Source organism: Centropristis striata, chromosome 19 (genome assembly GCF_030273125.1).
Source record: "Centropristis striata isolate RG_2023a ecotype Rhode Island chromosome 19, C.striata_1.0, whole genome shotgun sequence".
Taxonomy (NCBI): Eukaryota; Metazoa; Chordata; class Actinopteri; order Perciformes; family Serranidae; genus Centropristis; species Centropristis striata.
The window spans coordinates 2,691,706-2,702,491 of record NC_081535.1 but is presented as its reverse complement, the minus strand read 5'-3'; the positions used below and the strand labels follow the sequence as shown (position 1 = coordinate 2,702,491).

The following is a 10,786-nucleotide window of genomic DNA, read 5'->3' as shown; positions in this document are numbered from 1 at the left end:
TGTCTTTTTTGATAATTTTTTTTATCTATTTTTGGTCAATTTGTTCCTATATCAATAATTTTGTGTCATTTTTCATCTATTTTTTTGTCATTTTGGCTCTTTTTTTGCTCAGTGTGTGTCTTTTTTAGTCATTTTTACATCTAGTTTTTGGTCATTTTGTGTCTTTTTTGGTAATTTTTACATCTATTTTTGGTCATTTTGTTTCTATTTCGATAATTTTGTGTCATTTTTGCATCTATTTTTTGTCATTTTGTGTCTTTTTTGGTCAGTTTGTGTCTTTTTTGGTCAGTTTGTGTCTTTTTTGATAATCTACAGTGGAACCATTCTTGATAATAATCAAAAACATCATGAAGAAAACCATGTTAAATATCTAGATATCAGATCTTAAATTATTGTTATTATTAATGATAACAACAAAAAGTAGCTGATAAGAGTTTAATTTAAGAGCCATTTAACATGGTTTTATTGATAATTATTTTGGTTATTATCAAGAAAACCATGTTAAATGTCTAGATCTCAGCTCTTATGAGCTATTTTTGGTGTTATCATTATATTTGTCCAAACAAATGAACCTTTAGTACCAGACATTAAAATGAACAAGAAATTGAAGAAAAAGTGTGGAAATATTTTTTTCCATGACTGTATTTGTCGAACATGTAACAGTCATAAATGCAGAACATGTAAATATTTCTTAGAAGAAGATTCCTCTGACTTTTGAAGGAGGAGTCTGAACGCAGAGCAAATATTCCTGAAGGGTGAAAGAGTCACTGACCTGTGGTAAACCTGCTTTCAAAACAAGCAGTAAATGCTTCAGTTAAAGGCTAAAAAACACATTTTATCTTAAAATGAACATCCAGATTCTGAATTAAATGTTGCCAAGGACTAAAGGTTAATGCTGTGTTCACCTTTTCTAATGGCCGTCTTGGTGGCAAAATAAAAACATTGTTTAATCAATTTTTACAGCCCCTGTGGGTTATGGACCATTAGGAATTAAATCTCATTATCTGTGCTTTGCAGAGGTTATGTTTCATTAAATGTATCCTCATGGATGGGTTTTAATGATTTCTTACAAAAGTATTATGCAATAAAATAATGCATGCTGTTTCAAACACCTGATGCATGCTGTTTTAAGCACATTGGTTACATTTTCACATGGAAATACTTGTTTCTCCACCAGTGTGATTGTCTGTCTGAACTGTTTCTGATGGCTTCTGTTTTTATTGGTAGAAAATGACAAAAAAAGAAAAAGAATTTGGCCTCAATCAAAACTGGTGTAGTCTGTGTGTACAGGGGGTTTGGAGTGCATTGCTGTCTACCATGGTGTCATTTTTAGTACCACCACTGGGGGACACCAAAATCAGAAATTTTCAAATTTGTCCAGTTCATACCAGGCGGCAACCTCCTGGTCTGAGCAGGGAGGCAAACCAGGAAGTGCCTTAAGCTGCATTCTACTGAAAATTCCAGCAGGGGGCGCTAAGTGTGGCTGCAAAAACATTTCTGTCCATTCATTTCAATGCAAAATGAGAAAACTTCCCACTTGATTTATTACCTCAGAAATGTTTTTCAGGACAACACTATGGTCTCAATCACTAGTAAAACATCTTCTTCAAGACAATCTGATGTCAATAGTTCTAATAATGGCCCCATTTAGAAGAAAATAGAAGATAAAGAATCGTATGATTTGGGGCGGGGCTACCTTTGATTGACAGGTCACCAACAAGGCGAGCCGTCATCAGGAGAGAAGCAGAACAATGCGTATCCACGGCAACGTGTCAATAAAGTTATATATAACGTTATATAGATATAAAAAAGGAGGTTTAGCGGTTTGGTCTCATAACTTTGAGGCTTTGACTGTATTTTCACTTAATGACAGTTTATTTGAACGTTTTGTTCATTAAATGTCTTGTTCAGCGTTTGGTTGGACTAACAGACACTCCAAGGAGTCTAACTGTTAGCCTGTTAGCACATACACACTGTACTGTTACAGAGCTAACTGTAGCTAACTGCCGCTAACAGCGACTCTTCTTAGTTAGCGGCTCGTTAAGAAGAGTAAGAAGGAGTCACTGGATTTGTCTCCAGTCACTTTCTTGAAAAATAGTCTCTAAGGGGGTCTGAAAAGTCGCTGAATTCAGCAACAAAGTTGCTAAGTTGGGAACACTGCTTCGCTGGCTTTTACAAATGGCGCGTGTTGTTGTCGTGTAGAGTACTATGTCACATCCTGCTTAGCGTTCTATCCAATCAGTAACCAGAATCATTTTGTGTATTTTTTTGGTCATTTTGTTTCTTTTTAGGGCCATTTTATGCAATTTTGGTCAGAGAGATGTTTTAGTTGTTGTCTGCTTCATTATTTGTCCAAAATTTGTCGTATCAACTGAGTTTGTATGATCTGAACTGTGAGATTGTGTTCAGTGAGTGGGGGTCACGGACAACATGCATGTTAAATCGGGGGTCGCGACTCAAAAAGGTTGAGAACTACTGCTTTAGATAGTTACACTTGGCCTGGTCAGATCAGGTTCCAGGGATGGATTATATAGCAGGTTGTGGGACTTCTCAGGTGATGCAGATTCATGAATGTGTGCTGCTCAGTCAGAAACCTCTCCCACTGTATCTACTGTATTCAGCCTGACCTTTCACTGACCTAATGTTCAGACTTTCTCCCAGATTAGCTCAGGCTGGAGGACCAGGGGTGGAGAATAACCACTGGGTCAGCTCTAGCCGTGCACAGTCAGGGTCCTTCTCAGTGAAATTCTGAGAAATCCAAAATAAGGCTCATCCAAATGTGAGGTGACACAGCACTGCTCTGCTGTCTGAACTGGAGCACAGAGCAGCACAGGGGAAAGGACCCACTAGGCAGAATTTAATATATGATGTAAACGGATGACTGTGGAGAAAAGTTGGGAGTGAGACGCTGCGGTCAGTCGCAGCAGGATGCAGAAACTGAAGGACGCCAAGATGAGATGTGGTCCAACAGAATGTGAGGTGGTAAAATGTCGGAGGCCAGAGAGAACTAGCGCTGAAAAGAAGGTTATATTTACTGTAGATTTAGCACGATGGATAATTCACGTCCGGGAAAAACTGCCCGTACTTTAGAGGTTTGAATCAGCGTATTACTGGATCAACATTTTGAAACACAAAAAATACAAAAAACACGTTAAAAAAAACCCATACAAAAACAATTTTTTTTTTTTTTTTTTTTTTTACAAAAAACACACAGAAACACACATAAAACACACAGAACACACACATAAAAACCACAAAAACCACACAAAAATGTAAAAAAACACTTTTTTTTTTTTTTTACAAAAAACACAGAAACACACATAAAAACCGCAAAAAACACACAAAAATGACAAAAAACACAAATAAGAACATACATTTTTTTTTTTTTTTTACAAAAAACACACAGAAACACACATAAAAACACACAAGACACACAAAAAAACACACACAAATTACAAAAAATGCAAAATAAAAATAAAAAAAACACGTAAAAAAAAACTAAAACCCACACAAAACTACAAAAAACACAAATAAAAACATACAACAAACACATTTTTTTTTTTTTTTACAGAAAAACACATAAAAACACACAGAGCACACACATAAAAAACACAAAAACACAAAAATCACAAAAAAACACAAAACTTTATAACAGTTACATGGATGCTACTGTATGTTTCACTCGCAGTGGTTCAATAAAAAAGTTCTTCACAAAAAAAAACAAAAAAACACGAAAAATATGAAAAAAATCACATAAAAACACAGATAAAAACACACACAAAAATTACAAAAAATTGCCCAAAATCACACTGCAAAATCTGAAAAATCTCTTTAAAACAGTAAAATGATGTTCCACTTGGTGGTGGTGATTTTAACCTTTGCTGAAAAAGGGTTGATGCACTAAAATTGGACATGGAAACTTGTGTAAAAGCCAAAACTTTAGAGTTGAGCTGACAGCAGGAGACATGCTGCTGGATGTGAAGAAGTCTCCGGAGGGTTTTAACTGGACCGGAGGATCGTCTGCAGGAGCAGGTGTCTCTTTATACCTGGGGGATTTCTCTTTCAGGTAGAGAACCTTTCATATGCTGTTTGTTTATTTATGGGAGGCCATGTGACAGAAACATGAAAGCACCGAACGCTCTTTGAAACCTTTTTGAACTCAAACTCAAAGAAACTGTGTGAAGAGCTCAATTAGTCCCAGAGCACATCAGCAGAATAACAAATCTACCCGTTTTAAGTCACACGCTTCAATAAAAACATGCCTAAATACATCACATCTCAGTGTTTTAAATAAATGTAAACATTTTAACAGAGCTGCTACGTTTCAAGCAGCACAGAGACATAAATATAACATTTAAATGATGACTTGTCATACGATCATGGGGCATTATAATAATAATAGAGATTTGCGTGTATCTGTAACTGTAATTAAATAAAATGACCTGTGTGTGTGTGTGTTTGTGTGTGTGTGTGTGCGTGTATCTGTAACTGTAATCACATCAAAGCATCAAAGGCTTTGCGGTCGACCAATCAGAGCAGAGCAATCAACAGAATTAACTGCCACCAACTGCCAATGTTCCGTACCAGAGGTAGACAGACTGGAATTTCTGGCCTCAAACAGAAAACATTTTTGGCAAAACCATAATACCTATCATTGATCCGACTTCACTTTGAGCGTCCTGAGTTCTTCCTGAACGTCTACATATGTTTTTTGTGAAGAAAAATGAAGAAATAGCTTTGTAAGAGTGATCTGAAAAACTGTTAAATATCCTTTCCTACAGAAATCTTGCTGCGTTTTTAATATTGGAGCCAATGAGGCTGTTGGTGGTGTTGGTGGATCATCTGTGCGTCCTACGCCCAAACTATAACTCTGACAGCTTTACCAGAGGATTGTGAGGGAGAAGACTAATTTTCCTACGTTTCTATGTAAAAATAATTTCTGTAGAGTGGAATTTGCGGCCTGGAGCGCAGTTTTCAAATTTATTTTTTGACAATTTTTTCTCTCCCTCTACACTCTGGTGATGATGTCACACACTGTGACACGAACATTCCGTGCAATACACACCCATTACAATCTCAGAATTTCTCCAAAAATGATCATGGTCATTGAACAGGGATTGATAAAAAACTATATGACCTATCGAAACGTGGATTAATACACCGATACACAAGACTTGTGTCTACTGTTTAAAGTTTAAATGGAGTCAATAGGTGAAATTATGCCGGAGAAGTAGACGTTTAAAAATCTCCAATTATTGTTCTTTTTCGCTCATTTTTTTTTCCGGCCGTCCCATTCACTTCAATGCAAAATTTTGGGCAGTTTTTCGCGACGTCAGCAAAACTCACTCTAAAAACTCATTAAAAAATCACAACGAAATTAAAACAAAAACTAATGAAAAATCCAAAACTATTGTGCGGCCATATTGGTCAAATTTTGTCAAATTTTGTCAAATTTTGTCAAATTTTGTCAAATTTTGTCGTCATATAGGCTACATCTCATCTTTACTAAGTGTAAACATTTAAAAAATACTGATGATTATTAATATTTAACAACACAAAATGTGAGCCAGCTCTTGTGTGTGTTTGTTAACGTTCAGTCCAGTTCACTTCCACTTTAATGTGACCTGAGAACAAACAGTTCTCGCCACAGGCTAATTGCTCTTACGGACAAATTTAAAATCTGTGAGCTCAAACCGTTCATGCCTGAGGCTCATTGTTTCCACACCAAGGTTAGAATAGTTTTACATTTTTCATTCGTTTTAGTTTTAATTCGTTGTGATTTTTTGTCTTCAAATTCAGTTTGTTTTTATTAGTTTTAGTTTAGTTTTTATTAGCTTTAGTATAGTTTTTATTAGTTGTAGGTGTTTTGTAATGGGGTATTTGTTGGGTCCAGATTCAATAAGGTCACAATAAATGTTTCCTATTTGTCTTTTTTTTCTTGTAAATTTGTCACTTTTTTTTCTCGTGAGTTTGACCATTTTTTTCGTTAATTCCTCACTTTTTTGTTATAAATTTGTCACTTTTTTTCGTAAATTTGTCACTTTTTTTGTAAATTTGTCACTTTTTTTGTAAATTTGTCACTTTTTTCGTTAATTTGTCACTTTTCTCTTTAATTTGTCGTTTTTTTCTTGTAAATTTGTCACTTTTTTTCTCGTAAATTTGAGAATTTTTTTAAAATTAGTTTTAGTGTTAGTTTTTATTAGTTGTATTTTTTTTGTAATGGGGTATTTGTTGGGTCCAGATTCAATAAGGTCTCAATAAATGTTTCCTTTATTTCCTTTGTCTGATCCATCTCAGCCCCAATAAGTTTATTAAGTCATAAAACCAGATAGATGAAATAGATTTCATATCAACCAAAAAGGTTTAAAAAAAGTTGACAAAGACGAAAACGAAGGACATTTTCACTATAATGTTAGTTAGTTTTAGTTAGTTTTGTAACCACAAAATACAGTTTCAGTTAGTAATTGGTTTAATTTTTATTTCAGTTAACGAAAATGTTTTTTCCGCTCTAGTTTTCATTATTTCGTTAGTTTTCATGAACTATAATAACCTTGGTCTCACCTTCAACTCAAACAAGCAGTTTTAACTTGATTTACCTGAAACAACGCACCAACAAAGCGTTGCTTAGCAACCTGATCGCTAAGCTACTCGAAACAGAAACAACACATCATTGTGTGTAAAATTATACTTGAAATACCAACAAAAAAAATGTAATATGAGCTCGTCTCTCCTGGCAACTTAGTCTGAGTACTCTGCTATGTGACCAGTGGTGGAAGAAGTATTTAAGATCCTTTACTGCAGTAAAAGTACTAATACACACTGTGAAATGACTCTACTTCAGTAAAAGTCCTGCATTCAAAACTTATTGAAGTAAAAGTACAAAAGTATCAAGTACAACTAAAACTTAATTTGTTTGGACAAATATAATGATAACAACAAAAATAGCTGATAAGAGTTTAATTTAAGAGCTGATATCAAGGGTGGTTTAATACTTTTTTCCATGACTGTATTTTTGGTCATTTTTACATCTATTTTTGGTCATTTTGTGTCTTTTTTTTAAAATTGTTTTTACATCTATTTTTGGTCAATTTGTTCCTATATCAATAATTTTGTGTCATTTCTTCATCTATTTTTTTTCATTTTGTGTCTTTTTTGATAACTTTTACATCTATTTTTGGTCACTTTGTGTCTTTTTTGATAATTTTTTTATCTATTTTTTGGTCAATTTGTTCCTATATCAATAATTTTGTGTCATTTTTCATCTATTTTTTTGTCATTTTGGCTCTTTTTTTGCTCAGTGTGTGTCTTTTTTAGTCATTTTTACATCTATTTTTTGGTCATTTTGTGTCTTTTTTGGTAATTTTTACATCTATTTTTGGTCATTTTGTTTCTATTTCGATAATTTTGTGTCTTTTTTGCATCTATTTTTTGTCATTTAGTGTCTTTTTTGTCATTTTGTGTCTTTTTTGAATTTTTTTTGTCATTTTGTGTCTTTTCTAGTCATTTTTACATCTATTTTTTTGTCATTTTGTGTCTTTTTTTAGTCATTTTTACATCTGTTTGTGGTCAGTTTGACTACTGTTATGAGGTTTAATTTAAAAAAATAATGTCTAATCACTTTAAACATATTGTGTGTTTCTATGTTAAATATTGATGTAAAAAGTATATATATATATATATATATATATAAAGCTAGCTATATTCCACCATTGACTACAAGTTGATGCATAAATGCATGACTTCAGCATCAGCTCATTCTGGATACAAAAACCTGACAAAAATCAAAAAGAAAGTTGTTTTCTTGTGTATGTAGAAGACAAACTTGGCCATTCTTACCTTTAAACTGTTAACATGGAAAACATGTCTAAAAAGTTCAACCAAAACTCAAACAGAAACTTGTTTTTCTTCTCTGAGGGAACAAATGAACTAGTTTCCCCTTTTCTCTGTTTGTTTCAACAGTTTACACTTTTAGTTCAGCTAACTTTAGGGTAATTACTTTGTGGATATTTTCCCCAGTCATAGTGATGTTTAACTTAAATCAGAAAAGTGATTAATTCATTTATCAAACAGGCTTTTCACACTTCACTCAGTTCTTCTGATGAATGTGTGATTTTTTACAAAGTAGAACTCTGATTAAATTAAATCACGTTATTAACATCTAACTTTAGCTTATTCAACTTAGTTCACAGGAGAAAAAAGTCTTTCTACAGGATCTGTTAATTTAAATGGTAATGCTGGCCTTGCAACTCTTAGGCCTTCAAAATAAAAGCAAACACATGTAGCTTTCAAAATAAGAGCACATGGATATGTTAACAGAGTCCACCACAGAATTTGCAAAAACACTGTCAAAATAAAACGCCTTAAATAAAACATATTCTCCTTTACAAAAATTTAATTAAAATATGCAATGATTAAGATGGAATATTGGCATTAGAATGTGTTTTTTCTGTGTTTTATTTGTGTTTTTTGTAATTTTGTATGCGTTATTGGGTTTTTTTGTGTTTTTTGTAATTTTTGTGTGTGTTTTTTGTGGTTTTTATGTGTGTGTTCTGTGTGTTTTGTAATTTTTTGGTGTGTTTTTGTTTTGTTTCTGTGTGTTTTTGTAAAAAAAAAAAAAAAAGAAAGTGTTTTTTCTATGTTTTTTATTTGTGTTTTTGTAATTTTGTGTACTTTTTTTTTTACGTGTTTTTTGTAAAAATCTAGAAATAAGAATGTTGAACGCTTAAAATAAGAAATTAGCTCTTAAAACAAGATAATTATCCAACACTTCTAAATCTAAAGGTTTCTTTTTTTTTATCTTGGTAAGAACCAAATAATCATCAGGTCACTCTGCTCGGGCCAGTTCATCACTGCTGGCAGCTTTAATTTATCTGGTTTTAAGAGTTAATTTCTTATTTTAAGCGTTCAACATGTTTATTTCTAGATTTAATAAAAAACAGAAAAAAGCCAGAAAAACAGAAAAAAATTGTCAGAAAAACAGAAAAAAATTGTGTCACGTTTTTGTAGAGATTTTTTCAGATTTTGCAGTTTGCATTTCAACATTTATAATGCAATCTTTTGTATTTACTGTTTTTTTTGTGTGTGTGTGATTTTGGGCTATTTTTGTAATTTTTTGTGTGTTTTTATCTGTTTTTTGTCATTTTTGTGTGTGTGTTCTGTGTGTTTTGTAATTTTTTTCATTTTTCGTGTGTTTTTTTGTGGTGTTTTTTGTGTGTTTTTATGGGGTTTTTGTAATCTGTTTGTGTGTTTCTTGTGGGTTTTTTTATGTGTGTTTCTGTGTGTTATTTATTAAAAAAAAGAAAAAGAAATTGTGTTTTTTGTATGTTTTCTATTTGTGTTCTTTGTAATTTTGTGTGTTTTTATTTTTGTGTTTACATGTTTTTTGTAAAAAAAATCAAAAAATTTAAAAAATTTAAAAATGTTGTGTGTTTTTTGTGTTTCAAAATGTTGAAATCTAGAAATAAGCATGTTGAACACTTAAAATAAGAAATTAACTCTTAAAACAAGATAAATTGTCTAACACTTATAAATCTAAAGTTTTTTTTAAAATCTTGGCAAGAAACAAATAATTTGCAGTTCATTGCTGCTTGCAGCTTTAATTAATCTTATTTTAAGCGTACAACATGCTTATTTCTAGATTTAATAATCTTAATTTAAGAAATCTTGTCAAGGTAAATTATCTGTCCATGCAGCAAGATCATTTCCCTCAGATTTACTCCTATTTATTTTGTTTTAGACTAAACACCTTTTTACAGTGTAGTGATAATCTGAAACTCTTACCTAGAACAGAAACACTCTTAGCTTCTCCTCTCTGCAGCAGCCGAGAGTCCAGGACCCGGAACCAGCCGTTGGGGTAGACCGGGGGCAGGTCTCCGGTCTTCCTCCGTCTCCGGACCTCGTTAGCAGCCCGGGCTTTGGAGCGACCCCCCTCGGCTATGTAGCCCACATCATCCGGCCCCCTCAGCAGCTCCAGGGGGGCGAAGAGGATCCGGTGCAGCCAGCCCAGGAGGAGGACACAGAGTCCCGCTGTGATGCAGCCCGCAGCCCGGACCAGCAGCCCCGCCTGCCCCCAATCCGGGACCCAGTCCCCTACTGGGACCAGTAAGACCAGCAGCGCCCCGACTCCCAGTCCCAGTCCTGCAGCCTCCCCAGTGGACATGTCTCGGTGTGTGAGCAGGTGTGTGGTGTCTCTCCTGTAGTTTACCGGGTCCTCATGTCGTCACAGAGACCAGATGCACAACTTTTACCTTCACAACTACTTTACACAGGTGAAAGTAACGAAGTACATTTACTCAACTACTGTACTTTTACATTACATTTTGTTGTTTTTTGACTCTTTTTCATTCTGTCTGTATATGCAACTTAAATAATGATCACCATGTCATGCTGCTATCATCTTTTTTTAGTTCAACCTCATTATTATTTTGTTAGTTTGACTTACTGGATCAACATTTTGAAACACGAAACAACACACAAGAAATACAATAAAAATGCACATAAAAAACACAAAAACACACACAAAAATAAAAAAAAAAAATGAAGAAAAAATACAAAAAACACGTAAAAAAAAAAAAATGCACGCAAAATTACAAATAAACACAAATGAAAAACATACAATTCTTTTTTGCAAAAAACACACAGAAACACACCAATAATTACAAAAAAATCACAAAAACACACAGAACACAGACACAAAAGCCACATAAAACACACAAAAAACACTTTTCTTTTTTTTTTTTTTACAAAAAGCACACAAAAAAATTACAAAAAACACACAAAACACAAA

General features: G+C 33.5%; 1 protein-coding gene across 1 annotated transcript in view; it reads right to left on the bottom strand.

The window, feature by feature from the left end:
• The window catches only part of zgc:92275 (cholesterol 7-desaturase nvd), a 21,260-nt gene extending 11,060 nt beyond the window's left edge, over positions 1 to 10,200 (bottom strand). Inside the window, exon 1 of the mRNA XM_059357448.1 lies at positions 9,781 to 10,200. Coding sequence (XP_059213431.1) covers positions 9,781 to 10,159 — 379 coding nt within the window. The 5' untranslated portion in view covers positions 10,160 to 10,200. The remainder of the gene's footprint in view (positions 1 to 9,780) is intronic.
• Between the last annotated feature and the right edge of the window lie 586 nt (positions 10,201 to 10,786).